The sequence below is a fragment of the Podarcis melisellensis genome (assembly GCF_964234715.1).
Source record: "Podarcis melisellensis genome assembly, chromosome: 17".
NCBI lineage: Eukaryota > Metazoa > Chordata > Lepidosauria > Squamata > Lacertidae > Podarcis > Podarcis melisellensis.
The window spans coordinates 25696545-25723930 of NC_138534.1; the positions used below are offsets into that span (position 1 = coordinate 25696545).

General features: G+C 43.3%; 1 protein-coding gene across 5 annotated transcripts in view; it reads right to left on the reverse strand.

The window, feature by feature from the left end:
* The window catches only part of ECPAS (Ecm29 proteasome adaptor and scaffold), a 62353-nt gene that overhangs the window by 9867 nt on the left and 25100 nt on the right, over positions 1-27386 (reverse strand). For 4 of the 5 annotated variants that reach the window (XM_081893671.1, XM_081893669.1, XM_081893670.1 and 1 more), the window contains 26 exons: positions 26821-27040; positions 25324-25416; positions 23822-23913; positions 22628-22762; positions 21982-22147; positions 20002-20174; positions 19493-19594; positions 18788-18911; positions 17809-17954; positions 16794-16848; positions 14797-14911; positions 12841-12909; positions 12146-12263; positions 10587-10754; positions 10008-10087; positions 9477-9582; positions 7272-7319; positions 6961-7082; positions 6571-6721; positions 5640-5705; positions 5061-5150; positions 4115-4181; positions 2122-2213; positions 1943-2009; positions 1385-1576; positions 686-894 (listed from right to left, as the gene is read on the reverse strand). In XM_081893671.1, coding sequence (XP_081749797.1) covers positions 686-894; positions 1385-1576; positions 1943-2009; positions 2122-2213; positions 4115-4181; positions 5061-5150; positions 5640-5705; positions 6571-6721; positions 6961-7082; positions 7272-7319; positions 9477-9582; positions 10008-10087; positions 10587-10754; positions 12146-12263; positions 12841-12909; positions 14797-14911; positions 16794-16848; positions 17809-17954; positions 18788-18911; positions 19493-19594; positions 20002-20174; positions 21982-22147; positions 22628-22762; positions 23822-23913; positions 25324-25416; positions 26821-27040 — 3066 coding nt within the window. The remainder of the gene's footprint in view (positions 1-685; positions 895-1384; positions 1577-1942; positions 2010-2121; positions 2214-4114; positions 4182-5060; positions 5151-5639; positions 5706-6570; positions 6722-6960; positions 7083-7271; positions 7320-9476; positions 9583-10007; positions 10088-10586; positions 10755-12145; positions 12264-12840; positions 12910-14796; positions 14912-16793; positions 16849-17808; positions 17955-18787; positions 18912-19492; positions 19595-20001; positions 20175-21981; positions 22148-22627; positions 22763-23821; positions 23914-25323; positions 25417-26820; positions 27041-27386) is intronic. The other variant, XM_081893672.1, reaches the window with a different exon arrangement.

Consider the following 27386-nt stretch of genomic DNA (forward strand, 5'->3'; position numbering starts at 1 on the left):
ACCCATCTTTAAGAAATTCCAATACCAACTGACTGGCCTAATCAGCACTTCCTAAACTAACATGCATATAGGAACTTAGCTATCCGCCAATTTTAACACTTCTTGCTTTGAATGTTCAAACATGCCTCAGTTGAAAAACGTAACTTTAGAAATACCTATCTTGAGATAAAATAAGCTCAGAAATACGTATTTAAATGCAACTTTTCATGTGGGTTTTTTTAATAAAAAAAATAAAGATTAATATGGAAACAAGACAAAGGAACACATGCAAAAGTGATATAGCCCACAAAAATACTAATTCATTCATGACCTAGCTACAAAGCACTTTTAAAATGCCTCCCCCTCACATCACCCAAGGATTATCCTTTGTAGCCAACCAGATTTGTACATTTCATACACCAACACCTGGCTGTGAAGAGCAGCAGCAAAAAGCAGGGAGAGAGCAAGGGATAGAGAGAAAAGATTTGCCAAAGCAAGATTCAGGTCTAACAATATTCAGGCCCCATCCAGTTTCACATTATAGATCAGAATTTTTCTTTGCTTGACAGCAATATCCAAACAGAAGGCATCCATGCAAAAGGAAGAAGATACAAATGCTTGTGATGTATTTTATCCCCATCTACTTAAGTATGGGGCTAATCACCTTCTCCCTTAAAATGCATTGCACAGTAACTGCGTTCCTTACCTTCCCTGCCCACGTTCTCCCAGACAGGCCTTGCAACAGAGCAGAGAGCACCATGCCCAAGTGCGGAGGGACCAGGGAGCCAGTTTGCTTTGCAATGGATGCCATGCTGGCTGCTCCTTGAGCTTTCATCTTCCAAGATTGGGACTGCAAAGCTTTCTGGGTGATTGCTATCAATTCCTCCATATAAAGCCTTATGCCACCGTAGGTACCTAGGTTTCAAAACAAACACAAGATTCACAGGGTGAGTAAAGAGCAGCAGAACCAGGTTAGCTTTATGAGAACTGCTCTAATCTTTACCGAGAGAAAATCTTGTGACTTAGGAATTCTCTGAGGCCAAAACTGAGGACTGTGCTCATTCACTATTAAAATCAATGTACAGTGGTACCTCAGGTTAAGAACTTAATAAGTTCTGGTGGTCTGTTCTTAACCTGAAACTGTTCTTAACCTGAGGTACCACTTTAGCTAATGGGGCCTCCTGCTGCCGCCGCGCCGCCACCGCACAATTTCTGTTCTCATCCTGAAGCAAAGTTCTTAACCCGAGGTACTATTTCTGGGTTAGCAGAGTCTGTAACCTGAAGTGTCTGTAACCCGAGGTACCACTGTATGTACTTTTGGATTTGTATCCCACCCTTTCTGTTCCATTAATAGCAGCTCAAGGGGGTTAATCGTATTCAATTACAACTCATTGGATCAACTTACCAGGCACATTTTCCTGCCAGACTTCAGTCCACAGGTTGCCCTCTTCCTTCTCACCCTTTTCTTCCTCGGGGACCTCGTGCATGCCCAGGAACGCCAGGGGCAAGACATGTCTGGCTTGATTCTTCAGTACATCTGGGCTGTAGCGCCCAATGGCATGGATGGTTAATGCACAGGCCATTTTATAGACTTGTTCTGAAGTAAAGAACAAAGTTATAGGTGTGGCCACCTGGCTTTCAATTCTCAGAGAAGTTGACTGCTCTTAGGTAGGGGCACAAATTAATATAGATGCATGGCACTTCTAGTTAATTTCTTAAAAAAACTTATATCATGGAAGCAATGAAGAGACAGGCACTAGCATCAACTATTTGGTGAATTTATCAGAGAAAGGTACATCTTGACCCTTTCATGTTTCATTTTAAGATGATTTGGAAGCATGGGTCAAAAGGAATACCAGCATTACCTTTGTGCTATAGAACAGTCATATTTTTTCCTGTCTCACGGTATTTATCATCTCATGAAATGACAAGGTTTAAAATGCACATACACACACAAACATACCTTCTTTCTCCATGTACCAACTGTTCAGCTTCTGCAGCAATTTGTCAGTGCTGCTGTCCCGTGAGGTCTTTTTAAATGAAACAAAATTAGAAAGGCTCAAATTATTTTGGAACATCTGAACGCAAAAAACCCAGAAGTAATAAAATATAAAACTGAGGAGGCACCAAAGCTCCACTCACCCGGACTAGATGTCCCATGGCAAAGGCAAAAGTTTTTTGCACCACGGTGTTTCGATCAGTTAGGCCACTGAGCAAAGCGCTCATGAGCTTGCCTGCGTGAAAAAGAAAATGAGCCAAAATGGTGGCTTTCACAACCAGGGCAAACTGAGTTCCAGAACCTAAATTAAGCCTATGCTCTTTGTGGGCTAGCCCCTTTCCTTGCAAAAGAATCTACAGCCAGAAGGCCAAACTGGGCCCACCAAAAGTCCCAATTTGGCCCACGTTTCCCTGCAAACCTTGCTCATCCGCCACACTCCTAATGCATATGTGGCATCATATGTCTGCCAAGTACAGCTATGGCATCACAGGAACAATCAGGGGAATAAATTGAGCTCCTGATCATTCCTTTGCTTGGAGCAAGGTGCGCTCCAACAGTCAGCTGAAGTAGCTTCCATTCAGTTCTTCCTTCCCTCCCTCTCCCCACTGCATCAGCTCATAGGCAGGCAAAAGAAGCACTTTTCCAGTTTAATGCTTGGCACTTCCCATCAGTTCCGCGTAAGGGACTGACCAGTTGGTGAGACTGACACCTGCCAATCGTGTGATGTCATAATGGCACCCTGTGATTGACAGCTGGGTTTTGCCACCCAGCTGCCAAAGTCGGCCCACTAGGGTGGGGGCCAGGTAAAGATCTGGTTTACGCAGCCCAAAAGATTCGCTGTCCCTACATTAGGCTAATCCACAGAGTGCTTACTGCTTTTTATTTAAAATGCTTCAATGTAAAAACACACAAAGCAGAAACAAGAGCTGGCTAGTTCTGTATTATAGAAGCATCCCTTTCCTCCAATCACACTTTTACACCATTCGTTTGCAGTGATTTATTTTTTAATAATTTTTATTTGTTTGCAGTGATGTTTTTAATACGGGGAAGGACTGAAAGACCAGGAGGATGATGATGATGATGAAGAAGAAGAAGAAGAAGAAGAAGGGTTTGGATTTGATATCCCGCTTTATCACTACCCTAAGGAGTCTCAAAGCAGCTAACATTCTCCTTTCTCTTCCTCCCCCACAACAAACACTCCATGAGGTGAGTGGGGCTGAGAGACTTCAGAGAACTGTAACTGGCCAAGGTCACCCAGCAGCTGCATGTGGAGGAGCGGAGACGCGAACCCGGTTCCCCAGATTACGAGTCTGTCGCTCTTAACCACTACACCACATTGGCTCTCTGTTCACTGAGTCAGTCCTACATAAACTGCAGCCCAGGCAAAAGGGCTCTTTAATCCAGGTGTTGGAAAGGTTTACCTCAGCTGGACCGGTTCACTCCAGCGGAGATCCCTCTGTGGGCTGGATCGCACGCGCCTGCAATTTTCGGCATCTGCGTCTGTGCAGATGCAACTTTTGGCGTCTGCGCATGCACAGACACAATTTTCAGTGCTGCAGAAGCGAGTCCCCACACCGCGCTGGTATAGCACAGCGAGCAGGGACTCGCCGAGCGGGTGGCTCGGTTCGGGGGCAGCTCATGGGCCGGTTAAACGACCCCTGTGGGCCGCTTGAGGCCCATGGGCCTTAGGTTGCAGACTCCAGCTTTAATCCAATTTCTCGCAATGCAAAACAACTGAGGCTGCAGCAAAGCGACTCCCTTCAGGAATCTCAGCTGCTCAGTGCCATCTCCCTTGCCACATGCACAAGATTTAGGGAAAGGCTGTGACAAAGCCTCTCTTGTTATTAACACTGCTGAAGGAGGACAGATTAGAGACTACAGCACTCAACGTTCACATCTCCCAGGAACTCAGTGAAACAGTCAGACACCTGATACCAATGTGACAGTCAAGCTACCATACCTTTCAAGTAGCAGCACTACTTGCCCACTATCCCAATCTAAACGCCATCTTTGTTAAAACCAGATTATTCAAGCACAGATAACTAATGTGTCTATAATTAGGAAATGTGCTTCTTGCTAAGAAACAAAGGAATACAAAAAACAACCAAAACGTAAGGAGAGGGGAACCACACCCACCTGAATACGGTGTCAAGTCTTGAGGGCACTGAGTAGTTAGTGATACAATTACACTAGCACAACCGCCCTGAAAAGATTGAAAAGCAAAATCCAGTTATGACCTTACTCTGCTGGGTGAGATACAGGTTACAAGCCTATGCACATGTACCAGTCATGTGAAGCTGGTGTGCATTTTAATACAGTGGTACCTCGGGTTAAGTACTTAATTCGTTCCGGAGGTCCGTTCTTAACCTGAAACTGTTCTTAACCTGAAGCACCACTTTAGCTAATGGAGCCTCCTGCTGCCGCCGGAGCACGATTTCTGTTCTCATCCTGAAGCAAAGTTCTTAACCTGAAGCACTATTTCTGGGTTAGTGGAGTCTATAACCTGAAGCGTATGTAACCTGAGGTACCACTGTATTTAGCTTCAGCTTAGAATGTGTACTTTTGACTGTTGGGTTTCATTCATTTTGCTTTTTAAAAAACTTGGTTTGAAGCCAATTTTCATTGACAATTTTAACATACATATTATATTCTTTGAGAACCACTTGTTAAATAAATAAATAAATAAATAGCTTGGAAATAAGCCCCACTGAATTGATCGGAACACATATTTTGAAATAAATATGCATAGGATCAGGCGGACAGTGACTCATTCTAATGTACTTGCAGTTTCGATATTCACCCTAGGTACCTGAAACATTAGAGAATCTATGCACAATGGAGGGGTTGGATTGCACCCTCTCTATCTTTCTCTCACACACACGTGTGTACACATGTCCATATGCCTTTCTTCACATCGACAGTCGCTGCCCCACCTGAGGGCTCAGCTCATTAATGCATCTTAAGATCAAGCGATCACAGAGCTATATGGCAGACACAATACATATTTTCCTGGCCATAATTTAGTCTGTGCTTTCCATCTCTGTCCTCCTTGCAAAACACCCTCCTAGAGAAATAATTATACCTTGGTGCCGACGCCTAGTCCACTTCTAGTCAGTTCACACAGCCTGGGAACCAATTCACCCAGAACAGAAACATCCAAATACTGTAAGCACTATAGAAAGTAAAAATAAAAAGGTGAAAATCAAAAGACTGACAAGACTGGTGCCATTATTAAAGAATGCTGGTGCCATTATTAAAAAATGCTGTTCATAAGCTGCTTGCTCAGCATAAGCTGAGAGAAGATATTATAGCCCTCTTCAAATATCTAAAGGTCCGCCACATGGAGGATGGAGCAATCTTATTTTCTCCTGCTCCAGAGGCTAGGGCCTGAACTGATGGATTCATTACAGGACAGGTGACTCCAACTAAACATCAGGAAGATTTTTCTGGCAGTAAGAGCTGTTCCAACAGTGGAACAGACTCCCACAAGTGGTGGTGGGCTCTCCTTCCTTGGGAGGTTTGAAACTAGAGGTTGGATGGCCATCTGTCATATATGATCGGATTGAGATTCCTGCATTGCCTGGGGGTTGGAAGAGATGACCCTCAGGGTCCCTTGCAGCTCTAAGATTCTATGATTCTTAAGTGAACATGAGTTACCTACCATGTTGATAGTCTCCATCATGGGGGAGGATTTAGCAGCACTGAGTCTTGCGCTATCCATTGCCGCCTGGAGGACACAGAGAAAAAGAATGTGTATAACCAGAATCTGAAGTTAGGAAAGCAGCAAGAGAAAACAGAAGGTGTATATGGTTACCGCGGGACGCAGGTGGCACTGTGGTCTAAACCACAGAGCCTAAGACTTGCCGATCAGAAGGTTGGCGGTTCGAATCCCCGCGACGGGGTGAGCTCCCATTGCTTGGTCCCTGTACCTGCTAACCTAGCAGTTCGAAAGCATGTCTAAGTGCTAGTAGATAAATAGGTACCGCTCCGGCGGGAAGGTAAACGGCGTTTCCGTGCGCTGCTCTGGTTCGCCAGAAGCAGCTTAGTCACGCTGGCCACATGACCCGGAAGCTGTACGCCGGCTCTCTCGGCCAATAAAGCAAGATGAGTACGAAAACCCCAGAGTCGGGCACGACTGGACCTAATGGTCAGGGGTCCCTTTACCTTTATATGGTTACCAAGCAAGAAGGGTAATATTAAAAGCGTCTGGAGAGTCAGAGGAACAAAAGTCCCATGAGCAGGAGGAGGATTTAGAAGTATTTGACTGTACTCAAGATTTCACTTGTTTCGTTAACCTGAGATTTATATTTTAACTTGGGGTGGGGAGCCTGTGGTCCTCCAGATGTTGAACTCCCAACTCCCATCAGACCCAGCAAGCATGCCCAATGGTTACAGATGATAGGAATTGTAGTTTTGCAACATCTGGGAGGAGCACAGGTTCAATATCCTTTCAAAGTGGCATTTTAAAAATAAAATGCATCACAATGTTTAATTCCATTAAAACCACCATCTCATTCCTCCATGGCCACAAAAGCTTTTAACACATAACCAGATGTCCATTTGCTTATATATGTGCATTTGCTTGCACTGACCTTTTCCTGCTCCGTAGCACGCAGACTCAAGTAATTGAGGACCTGGGGTTCCAGCACACTCAGAGACTCCAACAAAGCTGGGATGAGCTTGGGTGCATGTGGCTTGAGCATGGCCCCGGCACTTTTACTGATCTTCACCAAGGTGTTAATGCTATAGCAAAAGGTACAGAGAATAAGGATGGAAGAAAAGCATACTCTTCCATTGTCTCCTGAGACAGACAGACGCCAACAACAACAGTGCAGAAATGTCTTCCCCTAAATAAGTATAACCACAGATGGGGTTGTCTATTTCATCTCGGTTAAGAACATATGGAGGCCAGAAGAAAGAGTCTTTGGCTGAGTATACTCAAGGTATTCAATTGGGGAGAATGGGAAAATGTGAGAACGCACCTGAGAGTCCGCACTTCAGTCACAGTATTCATCATTCCTTTATCAAGCAGGCATGGCAACAGGACAGCTATTGTTCTCTGGCCTGCAGCTCCTTTGGACGGGTCGCACATCTTCACACACACCTCAAAAATAAAAGGAAGACACTCCAGTGTGACCCTCTGCAAGCTCTGCTCCTTGAATGAACATGTGTGTTGCTGTGATGAATGTAAGAAGCCTCCACCAAGAATACATGGGGTCAGGTTGTGATGGGAGGGGAAATTCTGGAGGTCAGTGGAATGGCTTTGGTCCATGCAGATTCAATGAAAATTTACCTTACTTAATGTTTTCAGGGCTAACTCTGCAGCCTTCCGTACAGATTCCTGCAAAAGAAAAAAAGGGGGGTAGGGGGAAAGGTTTTTGATTTTAAGCTGTTCTGTGTAATTTAAGTCACTATGAACTACAGAGGGATTTCATCCTGATGCTTTTGTCCTAACCTGCGTTGCTCATTTTGGGAACCGTATTACCTGAATCAGTATGGGAGATGACCCATAGGGCAAATGTAAGGGCTTGCATGTAGAGTTCAGGTGTTACCGTATTTTTCGCTCTATAAGACGCACCTAGTTTTAGAGGAGAATAAGAAAAAAATATCCTCCCCCTCTCTGCTCAGTGCCTCTCCAGCAAAGCGGGAGGAGAAATGGAAGGGGCTCCGTTTCTCCTCCCGCTTCGCTAAAGGGGCGCTGCGCAGCTCTCCCTCTCTGCGCAGCTCCCCTTTAGCGAAGCAGCAGGAGAAACGGAGCCTCTCCAGCGAAGTGAAGCCAGGAGAGCAAGAGGGATCGGTGCGCACTGATCTCTCTTGCTCTCCTGGCTTCAGCGAAAGCTGCGCAGCCTGCATTCGCTCCATAAGACACACACTTGCCCTTACTTTTTAGGAGGGGAAAAGTGCGTCTTACAGAACGAAAAATACGGTAACAACCCTGCTGCACACAGCACAGACAGGTAAGATACAGGCACGCTACAGGATCAAGCTCACTAACCATCTATGGTATGAGTACAAAACTTAGTGAGATTCAGTGGGGCAGGAATGAAGAACCTTTTTTGGGGGGCCTGAGCGTCACATTTCTTCTTGGTCAACTCTCTGGGAATCACATATCAGCAGCAAGGGAAAGTGGGTGTGGCTCCCCGTGCAACCCCCCACCCACCCACAATCTTCTCCGGCTCACTCCAGCAATTAGGCTTGAAAAAGAAATCTGGCTGTTTTGCAAGCCTAAATGCTAGAGGGGATGATCATCCTGGTCTCCCAAGAACCTAGGGAGGAAGTCTTAAACTCTTCCATTTACAGAAAAATCATATCCTGACCTCCAGCAACCATTAGGCTGCTAGGGGGCAAATTGTATATTCAAGCCAATAGGCTACCCGCCCCCAAGCCTAATTACAGCAAGCAGAAGTGTTTTTTGGCCTGGAAGAGGTGAGTGTCACAGTACATGGCAAGATCATTCCTGTCCCAGCTGTAACCACCATCACAGTTAGGCTTGAAATAAGATCGCATTGCCTCCAGCAGAATGCCCTTTATACTCTTTGAAAGACTAATTGTGGTGGAGAGGGGAGGAGCGGGGCGGGAAGGGGGTGCTGCAAGCTGTTAAGCCTCACAGTGGAAAAATTACAGGCCTCTGGTTCCAATAGCAACCTGGGGTGAGGGGTATTTAAAACAGGATGGAAAGGTTTAAGCCCCCTCCCTTCTGTATTACCACAACTGATTACGTTTGATGATATTACCCTTATTAATGTACAAAATTAAAAATACAGAGATCAAAATAAAAATAATAATTTATTATTTGTACCCCGCACATCTGACTGGGTTGCCCCAGCCACTCCGGGAGGCTTCCAGCATAGCAAAACATTAAACCTTAAAAGGCTTCCCTATACAGGGCTGCCTTTAGGTGTTTCCTAAATGTTATAGAATTACTCCTTAACATCTAATGAGAGGGCCTTCCACAGTGTGGGTGCCACTACCGAGAAGGCCCTCTGATCTTCTCACTTAATCTGTCCAGGGTAGCTTGACCCTGGCTCTACCAAACTTAGAAAAATTAATGAATGTAATTGGAGACAAACCCTATTTACCAATAATATGAAGATGCTTCAAAAGTTAAGACGTAAGCTCTGATACGTTATACTCTCAAAACTGTATCCTCAGATAACTAGAAATAGTATGTGCGGTAAATATCCCTGAAGTGTTGCTTTTATTAAGATTCTTTGTGGTTTTTGTTTTATAGGCCTTGAAAATCACCCAAAATTTGTTCTGGCTGTGGAGTGGAGGGACAGGTCCTGTATGCAACATCACACTATATTCAGGGGAAAGCAAACTCTCAACAGTGGATCTGAGCTTGACTGACACCAAGAACCAGCTGGAATTCTCTGAGTGATTCCAGTTGGAAAAAGGAAATGTCCAAGTCCTCAGGAGCAAACTGTTTGTGAAAGCCTGTTTTTATGTCCTGTAGAAACGGAACAATTTATACTAGACACGTAAAAAACTTTAGTACCTTTATGTCATCTTGCACTCTAAAGAGAGTTTCCCATATTTCTGGAAGTTTATGAATAATGTCGTCCAAGGGTCTTCCTCTTAGCAAATCATTCAATGCTAGACAGCTATGGCAAGAGCTTAGTCATTATATTTTATTAACACCAAGTTTCTCAAAACCAATAATATTAAGAAAGAAACAAACTTAGAAGGATCATTTTCCAAACAGTAATGCCTATGAGGAAAAGACCTCTTAATTTCTCTGGGGGAAAAAATCTCATCTAGCCCCCCAAATCTCTTCAAATATAATTCATTCCTATTTTAAAACTCCCTTCCCTCTCCAAAAAGAGGCTTTAGGATAGCAGGTGCTTATGTAGTGCTTATGAGTGATGCAAATTTAACAGCAAATTCCTTTATTCCTCCTGCCTGTTGCTAAGAGATTAAAAAATAAATAAATCACCCAATGCTGGAAATCTACACGTGGAGCCCTGAACCTTCCAAAAGCACCAAACTTTTTATTTACATGGGAACAAATGGTTTCAGAAAGACATACCTGGACTCTCGGATCCGCCACATGTTACTGGTCAAGTTGCTTATTAAATCATCAAGGATTTCTTTCATATATTTGTCCACCTGATCAAATGAAAATGAACTGTAAACATTAACAGCTTCCCTACACAGTGGTACCTCGGGTTAAGTACTTAATTCGTTCCGGAGGTCCGTTCTTAACCTGAAACTGTTCTTAACCTGAAGCACCACTTTAGCTAACGGGGCCTCCCGCTACCACCATGCCGCCGGAGCACGATTTCTGTTCTCATCCTGAAGCAAAGTTCTTAACCTGAGGTACTCTTTCTGGGTTAGCGGACTCTGTAACCTGAAGTGTATGTAACCTGAAGCGTATGTAACCCGAAGTACCACTGTATCCAGAAATGCTTTTTCCTGTACTATGCACAGCATGCGTGTGTACGCACACATCTAGCAAAGTGTGCCTTATCTGACCTCGTCACGGACTATTTTCTTAGTGTCTTGCCCATTTAAAAGAATATCCAGCTATCTAAAACTCTTTTACATGTGATGAGTTGCCAGAACCATCACAAAAAGAAGGGATAGAGAACAGCTTTCCGTTACTTACTGCAGATTTGTCTGTCACAAGCGCATTCCAAATGCTTGTCATAGCCTGCCGGATCCCTAGATTGGGGTCAAACTGGTAACGATAAAGACGAGGAAGAAGCTGGGGGAGAAAAGGGGCGAGCTGTTCCCCAGCTTTGGTTGCGATCACATTAAAACCAAAAGCAGCTCCCTGAGAAAACAAAAAAAATACGGTTAAAGCCAATAACTTAAATACCTCCATCTTAATAATACTAATGCTACGTCCAATTGTAATTTTTATGTTGCTCCCCGCCCATCTGATTGCATTGCCCCAGCCACTCTGGCTGGCTCACAACAGAATATTAAAAACACAATAAAACATCAAACATTAAAAACTTCCCTAAACAGGGCTGCCTTCTGATGTCTTCTGAAAGTCAGATAGTTGTTTATTTCCTTGACATCTGAAGAGAGAGCGTTCCACAGGGCGGGTGCCACCACCGAGAAGGCCCTCTGCCTGGTTCCCTGTAGCCTCACTTCTCGCAGTGAAGGAACCGCCAGAAGGCCCTCAGAGCTGGACCTCAGTGTCCGGGATGGACGATGGGGGTGGAGACGCTCCTTCAGGCATACTGGGCTGAGGCCAGTATTAAATAGTATTTATTTTATGTTTCATTTTTAATTTTCTTTAGTGTGATGAATTACTGAAAATATTTATATAAAGTTAAGTTAACATCTTACATTAAAAACCTGACAGTACCAAACTGTTGAAGGCTTTTTACCAAAGCCAGACTAAACGTCTTTCCTGCTGCAGTGTTGGATGGCAGGTTGAAAGGAGTTCCCTACCAGGACAGACTCTGCTCATGTGCTGGTACCTTTCCCAGGAAAATCAGAGGCTCACTATGTCAGGTTCCTATTGGAAGACTGGACAAATGCTAGAACATTAGCAGTGGCAAAGTTTTTATTGGTGGTTGCAAGAACCATATTCTGAACAAAATGCTTGTTTAACCTGGAGGTAGGCTGTATGAAAATATGAAGACAGGAGTGCCTGGCGTGCTCTGGTCCATGGGGTCACGAAGAGTCAGACGCGACTAAACGACTAAACAACAACAACAGGCTGTATGAATTGTGTATTGCTTTGTAACGATTTGTTGGGTCTCTGGACCGTAATAAAGATTGATGATGATGATATATATATGTGTGTGTGTGTGTGTGTGTGTGTGTATGAACAGTTACTACTAGCCACAATGGCTATGTTGTACCTCCACTGTCGGAAGCAGTGTGCCTCTGAATACCAATTACTGGAAATCACAAATGGTTGCAATGCTGCTGAGCCCTTGTCCTGTTTTGAGCTTCCCATAGGCACCTGGTTGGCTGCTGAGAACCGAATTCTGGGCTAGAAGAGTCACTAGTCTCATCCAGCAGAAAGTCTTCTTATGTTCTTATCCCTTCTAATTTTTTTAAGATTCTACAATGCTGGGTTTCAGGTCATAGTTCAAAAAAGGGAAACAACTTCCTACAGCATGACCCGGAATGCACACCTTATTACAGGCTTTTGTTTCGTTTCGTTCCACCGTTCGCACTTTTAGTAGCCTTAAATGAAATTACCTTCCGAGAGTTCCACATTGCATGGTGATTGGCCAAATTCATGAACTTGTACACCAAGTCTGGCTGGTTGAGGTCGCTAGCGAGCGAACAAAGCTCCTGGTAAGTTGAAAGACCCTGGCTTGGGAAAACAGGAATGAAAAATTAATGCCGTTTTAAACAACCCCCCCCCCAAAAAAAACCCCTCCACTAGGAAAAATCACAAGGAAATGGGACTTTTATATTGTCGAAGTCGCATCCTGGGTGTCAATTTAAATAACAGCTATTAGACAGTAGAGTACTTTTTCAAAACCCTTAAATGGGAAAACTTCCTGATAAAACTGAATGAGGAAACCAACACCTTCAGATTTAGCCATATTCATCGTTCTAGAGGAGTCAGCAAACTTTTTCAGCAGGGGGCCGGTCCACTGTCCCTCAGACCTTGTGGGGGGCTGGACTATATATGGGGGGGGGGATGAACGAATCCCTATGCCCCACAAATAACCCAGAAATGCATTTTAAATAAAAGCACACATTCTATTCATGTCAAAACACGCTGATTCCTGGACCATCCGTGGGCCGGATTTAGAAGGCAATTGGGCTGGATCCAGCCCCTGGGCCTTCGTTTGCCTACCCATGTTCTAGAGAATGAAGGGGGGGGGCACACCCAAGGAAGCCTTTTTCAGAGTCCAAACATTGCAATTAGTCAATGAGCTTACCCATCTGGAGTCTTGCCGAGGCCTGATCCCTGGAACATCACTGTCTCCCCAGTCACTTCATGCCTGGCTCTGGAAAAAAAGTATGCTTTTATATTTCTAAAAAAAACAACAACCCTAAAAGATAAGAGAACTATTCAAGTGTTTACTATCCAAGTGTATCACTATCCATCACGTGATGACGAAGCAAGTAGGAGTGACTCAGCTCTTCCGCTCCCATTCCCATCGCTCTCCATAAATTTGGGGGGGGGAGCACTTTGGCAGTGGAATGCGGGTCTACTCAACACGTGCAAATCCCCTGCCTGATTCAGAACCTGGTTTTCCAAGGTTCCAAATTCCACAGGAAGCTTGCGGGGTTAAAAACACCTTGCTTCAGAAGTTATTCTTCCTACTTGTGGAGGATGATGTGCGATAGCGAGGGCAGGGACTGTATACCCGTCCATGCACACTCCCATTACGTGAGCTGCTTAGAAAACCTGAACAGGGCTACGGACTACATAGGACTCTTGCTACCAGCAAAATAGTACCAGCTCTGAGCATACAAAAGAACCTATCACAAAAGCGGGCATGTATAATGGACAATAGATCACATTCGCTTTCAAGGACTCCACTTCACTTCCACCTGTCAGGCAGAGTCAAGTGGTGCACCCACCTGTCAAAATGAGGAAGGAAGATGAGGGTAAAAAACTAATGGACCCCGCATCTGTGGGTCCCCTCTCTCATGTAACAGATTGTGTGCACAAGACAGTTTCGGAAATGCTTAAAAGTCTGTTCGTCCGACAACCCGCCACCAACCTGCTCACAGGTCCTTGTATGATCAGTGGAAACAGTTGGCCCTGGCAAGTATCAACTGCTCTCAGTTCCAACCTGATAACTGCCACCTGCCTAGATTTTAACTTGTCTGAATTACCATATTTTTCGCTCTATAAGACGCACCAGACCACAAGACGCACCTAGTTTTTGGAGGAGGAAAACAAGAAAAAAAATATTCTGAATCTCAGAAGCAAGAACAGCAAGAGGGATCGCTGCGCAGCGATCCCTCTTGCTGTTCTGGCTTCTGGGATAGCTGAACAGCCTGCATTTGCTCCATAAGACGCACACACATTTCTCCTTACTTTTTAGGAGGGAAAAAGTGAGTCTTTTAGAGCAAAAAATATGGTAATTTTAAGATGTATTTTAATTAATTGATGTCTGTTTTTATTCATATTGTGTTGTTTTTATGATGTTAGCTACTCTCAGCCCGGCCTCAGCTGGGGAGGGCGGGATACAAATTATTATTATTATTATTATTATTATTATTATTATTATTATTATTCTCTGAATTCTGCCCCACCTGATTGGCGGTATTTTAGTTATTCTGATAAGACTTGGGTCTGCAGCATGTACATTGAATACACCAACTTGTACAAATGTTATAAATGAGCTCATAATCACGCCACTGCCAGGATAGATGGAGCTACAAGGTCATTCAGTCCTGACCTCTACACCCAGACCAGAATTTTCACATTTAGGATTGGGCCGCCGTGCAAAAAGGTTTTACACCAAGGAAGCCCACATTCAATCCAAATTGCAGTCTCTAATAAGCGTATGGTGGATAACCAGCATGTCCCAAACATACCCGGGGGTTTAAGTGAAATATTTCACACTCATGCTTCACAAATGGTGCCCTCCCTTTAGCAAATACAGCAAATGTAGGCAAAGGGGCTTCAGGGCTTCCTTTCAAAGACACCAGCTAACACCCTATCTGTGGCTGGTATTCAACCATGTTTTACTCAGTGTAATCCTATTGAAATTAATGGACCTAACTTGATTTAATTTCAATGGGTCTTACTCTAAGTAAAACTTACTGGAATACCACTCTTTATATTTAAGTCCCTCATTGTCAAAGCTTTGTCTCTTAAACCACACTCTCCTCTTCTCTGACACGGATCCCACACACAACGAGGTGCAAACAAGTACCTTCTCCCAGTCATAAGAGTTTCCACAAGAGTAGTAACCAGCTCCTGCTGGTCTTGCTCACTCCCAAGCTCATACACCAAACCGAGGCCTTTGGAAGCAACATCTTGACTGAGTTCTTCAAGAAACAAAAAACAAAATCGTATGAATAGCGAATAAGAATTAGTACAGAAGCTCTGCAAATGAGCTGAGTGTTTGAAACACCACCACAACCTTGAACTAGCTATCATTGTGATCCAGAAAATCAAGCTGGAAAGTCTGAACTCCTACAAGTTATGGGGAGTCCTCTCTCATGCATAGGAATGTTGCCTTGATGCATGACAATTCCCCACTGTGCTTTTGGCACATGATAGAAGATCGTGGGGAATCCACACTTGGATTGCAATTCCAGAATGCCATAGTGCATTCTGGAGAAGGGCATGCACGGTGTAAGGCTTTGGGCATAACTAGTCGTACCTTGGAAGTCGAGCGGAATCCGTTCCAGAAGTCCGTTCGACTTCCAAAATGTTTAGAAACCAAATTGCCAATCAGAAGCCGCAGAAACCGCGTCGGAAATTCAAAGAACATTCACAAACCGGAACAGTGACTTCCGGTTTTGTGGTGTTTGGGAGCCAAAACGTCCGAGTACTAAGGTGTTCGGGATCCAAGGTACGAATGTACTGGAGAGGACGGTGCCTTAGGATCTAGACTGCCAAATGGAGAACAGCAGGGGGAATGGGAACATTGCATGTCCTGTGGCTGCCTGCTTGGCTAGGTACAATAGTAGTAAAAACTTTGAGAGCGTTGTTTACTGTGCACCAACTTCTCCCCCAGACCACCGTTCTGGTCATGGTGGTCAGTTAGAGTCTCTGCTTTACACATTGATCCAACAGAAAGTATCACTTTATCTATCTCACAGCACTAATTTTCTGAAACCAGCATGTCAGTAGCAGTCTATACTTTTAATTTCCACTCTCTGTTCATATTCAGTAGCTGCTTTACTTCACTGCATTGCTGAACGATAAACTTTACTGTTACATGGGATGGAAACAAATATACAGGGCTGCATTTCAGAATAACAGTTTGGATAATGCTCTTCTACTTGTATCAATATTTGTAGCAAAAATAGTAATAAACAAAAATTAGGTTATAATTTGAGTTCCAAGAAGGCTATGCTTAAAAAAAAGCACTCAATTTCAATAGTCCAGTTTATTTTTTGAACTGATTCTTAAAAGTGCAAAGCCAACAAAAAGATAAAATGAATGCAACTCTACTCAGTAACAACTCCTATTGAGTTCAATGGAAGATACTCCCAGGTAAACTGTATACAATTGCTGTTTAACTTGCAATAACTTGCACTGCGTCAGCTTTTTCCTTCATCGACAATGCCTGATAATGGCTTCCATTTCTAATAGAGAACAGCAGGTTTTTAATCAAGAGGCAAGACTGTGTAAGAATTGGTAGAGCCTCCCTACAGAGTCCTATCTGGAGCTGTCACTGCTATAATTCAGTAAGATTCCCCCCCCCCCCCCAGGGTTTTAAGAAGCACTATTGTTTGCCTTATTGTTACTGGTCCCTTGCAGCTGCAAGTTTTGCCGGCTGTTGCTGGAGGATGGATGCTCAATAACCATCTCTTCCTGCCTTTGTGAACCCAACCAAACAAAACGGAGGAGGTAGGGAGATGGGAAAGCACTCCTACCAAACAAACAAAAATCAGGCAAAACCACAGCCAGCCCACTGCTGCCCAAGGCAAGGCAAGGCAAGGCAAGGCAAGAAAACAAGACAAAACAAAACAATAGGAGAGCCATGACAGCACCAAGGAGAATGTTAGTGTCTGTTGGCACTGGGCTGATATGGGCACCATGTTGAGGACCCTAATGTTAGTCTGTATGATTCATTTTTAAGGGTTTCTAAAACTGCAATGTTATTTTTTTCTTACTACTTTGTTAGCCACCCTGGTGTTGCGCTGGAGAAGTGCAAAACAAACCATGTAAAAGGAAAGCAAGTAGAATTCTACTTACCATCACTGTCGGATAGAGTAGTTACAAAAGCAGTTTGGATTTCTTTGAGGTGAGACTGCAAAAGAAGAGGGGGGGAGGCAGCTTGTTTCTCACATTCTTAGATTCATTCCTACTAGAGTATCTGAAAAAGTTTTCCATTAAAATAAAGAAGAAGAAAACCCGTGCCCAATATCCCATCTGCACATGGGGGGGGGGGGACAGGACTAGATCACAGGGCAGGAAATTCAAGGCTGCGTATGAACTTAGCCTGGTGTGCCAATCACAGGAAAGGGTACAGGGAAAAAAGGCTCATTCCCTATGTTAACATGTTGCCTTTTATGAAAGAAACATCTGACCAGGGTCAAAGAGAATATTTCTTCAGAATCAAACCAACCCCATGAAGTGTGAATGCATCTCAGAGACACATCAATCCTTCACTTTGTAATCACAATTCTTCTGTGATTCAATGGCATCAGTTATCGAATGCGGTGAGATGTGGGACCCCAACAAGGAGCCCTTATACAGTCTCATGAGCTTTGAAAAAAGTTACAGACCCATGAAAGCCAAAAGGCGCTATTGCTTCCAATCCTCTTTTGCCAGCCAGGCATTGCACCAAGAACAAACGGAAATCCATAATACATAAAGAGGCAAAAGAAGCTGGCTTGGTTCTCATGTCACACTAAGTCAAAAACACCTAAGAAGGCGTGAGGGAGAAAATCACAGACATTTTGCTTCTCCCTGGTCATTCAGCTGCTGCACTGATCTAAGTGTGCCGTCCAAACCCAAGCTTGCTGTTTAGTTCTCTCCAGACTAACCATGAGTGGCAATCAAGATTTGCCCTTCGGTTTACGGCACATCGTTTGTTCCAAAGAGCAAAACCAAAAGTCGGGGTTCAGATATCACACTGAGCATAGTGTAGCCACAGGAGGTCTGCCAAAACCAGAGAGAGAGGGAGAGAGAGAGAGAGAGAGAGAGAGAGAGAGAGAGAGAGAGAGAGAGAGAGAGAGAGAGGGGAAAATTTGCTTTGTCTTCGTACCTTAATTTCTTTGTGGGTGCTGAGCTTCTTCACCAATGATAAAAGCCAGATGCAGGATGCTTGTCTTATGTGAGGGTTGGGGCTGACAATGTGCTTATTCAAAATGACATCCAAGACCCAGGGAACCACGTCGTTAACTTTCACATCTATTTTAATTAAACAAACGGAGAAGGGGAGAGAAGTTTATTCCAAACAAAAGAATTTGGGGGGAAACAAACTGGTCCATCGGTTAGCACTTATTGTTTTAAAATTAGAAGTTCAGCATTTTGGCCCTTACTGGACTTTTGTCCAAGTTCAGGTAACCTCCTGTAGGCTCGTGCTTAGAAAACTCTGCAACATACCCTATATACGGTTAGAGTGGGATATAAATCATGACTTTGGTGCGTCAGTGTTCTTGGCTTAAGGCCTCGCCGAGGTACATTCAGCATCAAGCGAGAATTCAAAAGGCCCAAACTCAGAATAAAATGCAGAGACAAAAAGGCTTGACGCAAATTTGGAAAACCAGGTATGTTTAACTGCAGGTGCTTTTCTCCTCTCAATTATGAACTGAAGATATTACAGTGGTACCTTGGGATACAGACGCTTCAGGTTACGCGGTTTTGGGTTGCGCACCGCGCTGAACCCGGAAGTACCAGATCGGGTTACTTCCGGGTTTCAGAGCTTGCACATGTGCAGAAGACCTAATCATGACCCACATGTGCGCAGACGCAGCGCTGCGGGTTGCAAACGTGCCTTCCGCATGGATCACATTCGCAACCCAAGGTTCCACTGTACATCCTATTACAAGGCTATGGGGCTGGAGAAAGGCTTAATCCCAGGTGGCTATTAAGCATTTGAGTATGAAGCCAGCACCAGAAGGGAAGGGGGAGAGAAACTGAATAGAAGAGATTAGTTTCCACTGATACTGGTCTGGCATTGAACTGATGAAAAGGGGGATAAAGGATTGCATACACAAGTAGTCATTTATCCCCAAACCTACCAGCTGGAGGAGTATATTCTTCTTCAGCTACCATCCATGCATCCCGGGCAGCTACAGAGCTAGTTCCTATTGCAGCACTGGTAATAGCTTCACCAACAGTAAACTGCAGTTCAATTTGCTTGGCCTGAGAAACACACACAAAAGGAATTCCATTTCAACTTGCTCAGTTCTCCATTGGCAACATGAAAGTTCTGGCTATTCTAGAGTACAAAGGGAGGTGTGCCTTTTTTGCTGAACTGCTCTGAAGGATCTGCCAACTCATTCCTGTGTTCGGGAGCTAACACTCTAACAAAACTTCTAAGTGACCGAAAACTTCACAAAACATGTCACTCAAAGGGCGGGGCAGAACAAGGTAGAGCACGCTTATATAAGGTGCAGGAGCCGGGAACCATGCGAAATGGTCGACTCCCATCAGATGTCAAGGAAACAAACAACTATCTGACTTTTAGAAGATATCTGAAGGCAACCCTGTTCAGGAAAGTTTTTAATGTTTGATGTTTTAACTTGCTTTTAATATTTTGTTGTTATTATTATTATTATTATTATTAAAAATCTACAAACACGAAAGCAAGCCTGCTACACCAACTTATCTAAAAAAAGGAATAAAATGTAAAATGCTAAACCATACCCCTTTGAAAGTGTGACACAAATGACTAAATACCAATCTTAACCCTTCATATTTAATGTATAACATTAGAGCATTACCTCTACAGAATCCATCAATCCTTGTAAGAGTAGCTTCTGGTGGGGGAAGTTTCCATCCCCTACTGGAAAGTAACCCAGCGTTTGTATAGCTCGTTCCTTCATCTAAAAGAAATCAAAGGAATTTTATAAAAACACCTGTCTATGTATGTAGGTGGGAAGACAAACCTCCTAACCTCAGGAGTACATCAAGCTAGCTGAATGATCACAAATTCTGCACAAAACATTTGAGTCCTGTGTAAATACTGTAAGATGCATGAATAGCCAACAGAAATGTGTTTGCCAGGAGCTGTACAATTTGCCTACCCAAAAGATTATTCTAAATCCATGCTCAACTGATTTGCTCTCAATAAAAATAACAACATAACCCCCCCTTTTTTTCATTTGGACAATAAGTTTTATAAAAATCAGTCTTTTATCCATAAGAAGATGGGCTTTATTTTTTGGCCTCACATGAGTAAACCTATAAACACACATGCATAAAGAAACAATGAACTGTTGCAAAACATTACCTTATTAGTTTCCTTGCCTGAGGGAATTCTGGCTAGCAAACTTTCAACAAGATGAAGCTTTGTAAATCCAGTCCCTTCATTTGGGATGGGCAGAGGCGCATTCCTGCCTATTTCCCCCAGTGCTGTACAAGCAGCTACTGCCAAGAGGGGTGAGGTACTATCCAGAAAAGAACCTAAAATAAAAACAAACATGTCGACTGAATATCTCCTTTAAAAAGACGGTAATTCAAATATTTAAGGAGGCCTAAAAGACAGTAAGACTTCCAGTCTTCTCCAACAGGTATCGTCAAGAACAAAGTCAAAATATTTGCCTGGTACAGGCACCCCCAAACTCGGCCCTCCAGATGTTTTGGGACTACAACTCCCATCATCCCTAGCTAACAGGACCAGTGGTCAGGGATGATGGGAACTGTAGTCCCAAAACTTCTGGAGGGCAGAGTTTGGGGGTGCCTGGTCTGGAATCACAGAACTGTAGAGCTGGAAGGAACTACAAAGGTCATCTAATCCAAGCCCTTACAATGCAGGAATCACAGCTAAAGAATCTCCGACCGATGGCCATCCAACCTCTGCTTAAAAACCTCCAATGAAACGAGAGTCAACATGTTCCGAGGGAGTCGGCTCCACTGTCAAACAACTCTTACTATCAGAAAGTTCTTCCTCACATTTAGTCAGAACCTCCAAAACTGAAGTAACAGCATATGCGTAAAAACAATATTACATCTACAGTGCTTGAGTCGCTTTTTTATCTAGTATCTCAGATCACAGAAAGCTAATTTCTGTATTCATGGGACCACTCCATTTATATTTTAAGGGTACAGGCCTTCCCCCCACTTACGTGGGGGTTACATTCTGGGCCCCCACACGTGTAAGTGAAATTGCATAAAGTGGGGAGACCAATTAGTTCGCCATTGTAGCCACAAATATTGAGCACTGTCATAGTCTCACGTCTAGAAAAATAATGATACATTTCTCATTTCTAGAATTCTTCCAACTGGAATTTTTTATGTGGATATCTTGGTTGCAACTGGAGAAACCTTGGTTCTAGTTTGCATCTCACGCTAAGCCAAACCATAGCTTAACATGAATGCACAGGGACGTGGGTTCTGGGAGAGAAGATCTACAGTCTCTTTGCTCCTCCTCAGTTTTGCTGCTGTGCTCTACTGAGCTAAACCATAGTTTGGCTTTGTGTCCTGTCCAAACCCAGGCTTGTGGTTTAGCTCATGAGCCATAAACCATAGGACATATAAAGCTCATGGTTAGCCTAGAGAAAGCTAAATGACAAGCCCAAATTCAGATGACATATTAAGCCAAACTATGGCTTAGTTCGGGACACGGGTGGCGCTGTGGGTTAAACCACAAAGCCTAGGACTTGCCAATCAGAAGGTCGGCGGTTCGAATCCCCACAACGGGGTGAGCTCCTGTTGCTCGGTCCCTGCTCCTGCCAACCTAGCACTTCAAAAGCGCATCAAAGTGCAAGTAGATAAATAGCTACCGCTCCAGCGGGAAGGTAAACGGCATTTCCATGCGCTGCTCTGGTTCACCAGAAACAGCTTAGTCATGATGGCCACATGACCTGGAAGCTGTATGCCGGCTCCCTCGGCCAATAAAGCAAGATGAGCGCCGCAACCCCAGAGTCAGCCATGACTGGACCTAATGGTCAGGGGTCCCTTTACCTTTAATGGCTTAGTTCAGGGCAGCAGCAGAATAACTGGGGAAAGATGAAGTTCCAGCAAGTTCATACCACTGTATGGTTTAGTGCAATGTGCAAACCAGGCAACACAAAACATAATCTCACGGTATGAATTGATGCCAAAGCAACAAACAAAACATAGTGCCCATTCCTAAGTAGTGGGTTTAAGATTACTAGTGTGTAATGAGAGCTTTCTAGCAAAGCCCCCTGTTTGTCCGCACAGTGTAGATTAGAGAAATGGAACCAAATGAGTCAAGAATACAGGCAAAGTACAAAAGGCATAAACTGACCGATTGTTTCTGTCGTTGACTTTATCAACTGGTCTTGTTCTGGGGCAACAATGGTATTTGGATCTTCCAAGTCATGCAGTTCCACCATCCTCATTTTTCTCTTTGACAAATACCGTCCAACTGTAAATCCCAGAGCCAACAAGGATCCATGTTGCATTTCCAGATTCTGCAGATAAAAAGCAACAATCTTACTAAAGCAGATGCAAATCACTAAAGGATATATACCAGGGCATCATAAGCTCTCCATACAAATAAAAGCAGTGATGTGACTTTCTATTGGTTATCTAACTCATCTAAAACAGCAGCCTCCATTAATTCTACAACACTTAAAACCCTTTAATAAATATTATCTGTTACAAACGCCGAATTGTAAGGATATCTTTAAACATCTGGCATACAATTAAATTAAATTCAAGTTAGTGACATGATGCATTCTGTTTTTTCAAATCATAACTTGCCTAACAAAATGATTCCTCCCCAATTTGTTTGCCTATTTTAATTATAGACAAATCACTGCTTTCCAAAATATTGGTTCAACTTCTTTAGATTAAAAGAAAATCATCTGGGGCCTACAGTACCTTTACTAATTGTCACAGTCATTAATAAAAGTTAACACAGAATAACAGACAAGGAGGACTAAGCTTACATGATTGTCTTTTGCTGTTTTTATCAGGTGCTGAACTGATGTTTTAAATTCATTTTCTGACACTGTCGACAATACTACTGAATAAAACAGAGCAGCCAGCTCCCGCATCTCTTCCTTATTGGTATTCATAAGGCTCTGAAAAGAGAATGAAAGATACATATACAATTTAACCATGTTACAGTACATATAAAAATTTCTCTAGAATTTAAACAATGAAAACAATGATCCAATTGACCTAAAAGGTTTGATTTAGGACACTTCTTAGGACAATATGTACCACATAGTGACTAGTTACAGGGAACCAGGCAGAGGGCCTTCTCGGTAGTGGTGCCTGCCCTGTGGAATGCTCTTCCATCAGATGTCAAGGAAATAAACTACTATCTGACTTTTAAAAGACATCTGAAGGCAGCCTTGTTTAGGGAATTTTTTAGTATCTGATGTTTTATTGTATTTTTTCTATTTTGTTGGAAGCTGCCCAGAGTGGCTGGGGAAACCCACCCAAATGGGTGGGGTATAAATAAATAAATTATTATTATTACTTCTGAATGGTATTTTTTCCAGAGTTGTAACTGCAAAAGCACCCCCCTAAAAAGCAGAATTGAAGAACTGTGCACCAACATTACTTCTGAGGGAATTTGGCCAAACCTATAAAGTTGTTCCAATATCATACCTGTGTGCAATTCAGGTAGACCAAATACCAAGTTCAAGTAGACTAAAGACAGCCTAGACAATATAAGTAATCAGTACAGACCCAATCCCTGAGAAGTCATTCTATTCCTGTTTTAATTGCTCTAGAACTGGAAATGTACCATTTTGCCTTTGAAAGTCATTTTTGAATGACTTCCTTAAAGAGAAATTGTCATAATCCCCTTTTGTATTTCATCCTTACTTTGTTTAGAACATTAATATTATCATATTTTCAAGGGCAATGCCATACCAATTTCCCAATGGCAGACCTTTAAAATGAATCCCTAAGTGATTTACATAGAAGCCTCGCCATAAACAGATACGGGGCTAGCACAGGTGTGACACAGGTTGCATGTTAACCATTGTCAACAAATCCAGGTCCCAAGCTTGGAAAACATGCATTCCATCTTTTGGGAGTCATGCAAAAGAGTCTGTCTAACTGGAGCAAAATGCATCATTTCCTGGGGGGGGGGGGGAATGCACAATTTTCGTAGTATTTTAACATACCTTTATCCAATCCATTTTGTCTACAAATCTTGCAGCTAGCTTTTCAGGGTAGACGGAAACAACCTCCAACAGGCAGTACATCACTGGCAAACCTACACAGTATTATAGAAACAAAAATAGAGAAGTGGCAAGTTGACATATTATTTAAAGTCAGTACAAATACACAGCAGCTTTTGGTATGCTCTCTCCTTTGCTGCCTACAAAGTAAACATGCCAAGAACATTGCAAACAAATATATAAAGCAACACCAAGGCTGATTTTCTTTTACAGGTATACTTTGCATGTCAAAACATTTGGCAGAAATAAGAATACCGTTTAACACTGAAGCTCCTATCAAAGAAAATTGCCATCACATTTGAAAACTTGTTAGGAACTGCTTAAAAAAATAAATAAATCTAGGATTCTTAGAATTAAAAGTGAATTAGGCTGCAATCCTAACCCCACTGATCTGGGTTTAAGACCCAATGAAGTCAAGAGGATTGGTGGCACTGGGACGCGGGTGGTGCTATGGTCTAAACCACTGAGCCTCTTGGGCTTGCCGATCAGAAGGTCGGCAGTTCGATTCCCCACGACGGGGTGAGCTCCCGTTGCTCAGACCCAGCTCCTGCCAACCTAGCAGTTCGAAAGCACGCCAAAAGTGCAAGTAGATAAATAGGTACTGCTCCGGCAAGAAGGTAAATGGCGTTTCTGTGCACTGCTCTGGTTTCGGTGTTCCGCTGCACCAGAAGCAGCTTAGTTATGCTGGCCACATGACCCAGAAAAACTGTCTGCAGACAAATGCCAGCTCCCTCGGCCTGTAAAGCGAGATGAGTGCCACAAACCCAGAGTTGTTCCTTTACTTTTACCTTTAGATATGGTTAGGACTGTGTTGCTGGTCCCCTAAAAGCATTGAGAACTCAAGCTAGCCAAATGTATCACATAATGACTAGCAGAAAGATGAGGTGTAGCATCTCGCATGCATAGCGCCAACAGGTGTTTCTAACATCAGGATGCTACAAGAACACAAGAGTCATTCTGCCCAAGAGCAACGCAATACCCATGGGCTGAAATTTCACATGCACTGCTGGCAAGTCACTTCTGATGCTCCTAAATGTTTCAGGCAGCTGAAGTGAAGCAAGAAGCTGAAACCAAGCCAAATGTGACCATTCATGACAGGCACCTCACCCAAGTCCAAGCCAAAGAGAGTGAAATGCAACCCAGAGACTAGACAGGATCGTCAGCCTCTGGAGTCCAGAAAGCGATGCCACAAGGTGTCAATCTGAGATACACCTTGAGATACAACAGCTTATTCCAAAACAGCACAATAGCTGAAAACTGGAAAATGCTTATCGCCAAAGATGGTAATTTGGTAATGCATTAAAAAAATCATGAACTGTGGGGAAAAGGAAAAAAACAAAACAAATTGCATTTCTTTTTCCTCTCTTAAAACGAAGACAGAAATCTGAATGCAACTCTCTCAAAACCGCATGGCAGTTTGGGAAGCCACACCACCAAAGACTCACCCAAACAGAACCAGAAAGCAGGAAAGATGGAGGAGTGAGCGGCACAGCTGCCGAAATCCCGCGATACTGGAAGTGATGCCACTTCCGGTGTCGCTGTGATGAGAGGAAGTGATGTAAGATGGGAGTGGGGAAAGCCCAGGATTTAGGAGGAAATGGAAGACATGCCGAACGGTGGAATTACAAAAGGGTCACACTCTGCTTATGTGGGTGGAAAGGCAAGATTAGAAAAGAGTTGTTTTGTTTTTTTAAAAAGGCATCGTACACAAGACAACGCATAAAAAAAACAGTAATCACTTCTCCTTGTTCTTCTCTAGGAGTCAGACGTCTCCATATTCTCCCCAGCCCTAACACCTAGCTTAAGGTGACACATCCAGAAGTCTTTTAAGACACACCGTGACCTTGGAAGGGGAATTAAACTTACGGAATTCCACAATATGTGATGATGGCCAGAAACATAAGATGCATTTTTGTAGGTAGGGGGGAAGAAGCAGAATCATGAGCGTTAGCCATGATACCTACATTGAACCTCTATGTACAACAGTGCTATACCTCTGAATACCAAACAGTGGAGACAGCCAACTGGGAAAGCCCACCGCTCTCATGCCCTGCTCATGAGTACTGCAGGCTGGCAATGGAAACAGAATGCCAGAGCACATGAGCATTGTCCTCCTGGTGGATCAAAACAATTCTTATGTTTTCAGGAAGCAAATTTATTTGCTGCTGACCTAGTGACTGACAGCAGTCACTGCACTGACCTTTTCAGGTCTCATTCATTAAGACTTTTTAATGATTCGGTATCAACATGGATTTATATAGGAGGGGGCCAATGGCAGGGGGTTTCAGACTTCGTAAACAAAATGGCCTGAGATCCAGCTCCGAGGGCCTTCTGGTAGTTCCCTCACTGCGAGAAGTGAGGTTACAGGGAGCAAGGCAGAAGGCCGCCTCAGTAGTGCCGCTCTCCCATCAGATGCCAAGGAAATACATAACTATCTGACTTTTAGAAGACACCTGAAGGCAGCCCTGTTTAGGGAAGCTTTTCATGTTTGATGTTTTATCGTGTTTTTAATATTCTGTTGGGAGCCGCCCAGAGTGGTTGGGGAAACCCAGTCAGATGGACAGGGTATAAATAATATATTATTAATTATCATAATCATAATTATTATTAGATAGTTGTATTTTCTATATAAATTTGATATAATTAGTGTTCTCTTGAAGCCCCAATCTAGAACAGCATTGTCATATGTATTACCGCAGTTTAGAGAATATGTTTTATATTACTAATTTTATTCCCCCTTCCTGCATTCATACTGCAATACTGTACTACAAAATGTGGACCTTGTATTACTGGATTAAAAGGGAGGTTGGGGGTTCCTTCTTCTTATTCTATACTGACATTTTGTACTCGTCTTCGTTTAAACGTTTAATAGATTAAATCAGAAAGGAAAAGATAGCAAGGGGAGTCCTTTCTTTCAACCTCCGCGGAGCACTGTTTCTCACCTCCAACACCAGACAGCAGTTGCTGAAGAAGGCTTATATAGATCTGCACAGGGTTGCTTTCACCTCCCTTTGAGGAAGAGGATGTTATGACGTGTCCAGACAGGAGGTTTCTAATGTAACGGCCAATAGCTGGAGCATGATCCTGCATTTCGGCTAAGCTCTGAGAGGTGGGCACCACACCAGAACTGTGAGCGAGACACATTCGGAGGTACAGGACGATCTAAGCAGCAGAAGAAAACAAGATAAAAGGTTAGGGAAACAGGCCACTTGGCATTGGGAACAACAATCACTATCGGTCAGAAGGCTTCATTCCCTGAACCAAGATTCCCAATTTAGTAATACTAGCTAGCATTCGTATAGAGCTTCAGAAAGTTCAAAGCACCTCAAATATATTGCCTCAGCTTTGTAAGGTAGGTCAGTATAATTATCTCAGAGTTGCACATGGAGTCTGAGGCTGGCAGTGTGGCTTGCGTGAGGCCACTCAGTGAGTTCAAAGCTTGAGCTGAGATTCAGATGGTGACTTCCCAATTGTAATTAAGTCTCTTGGTTACTACACTATTCCAGCA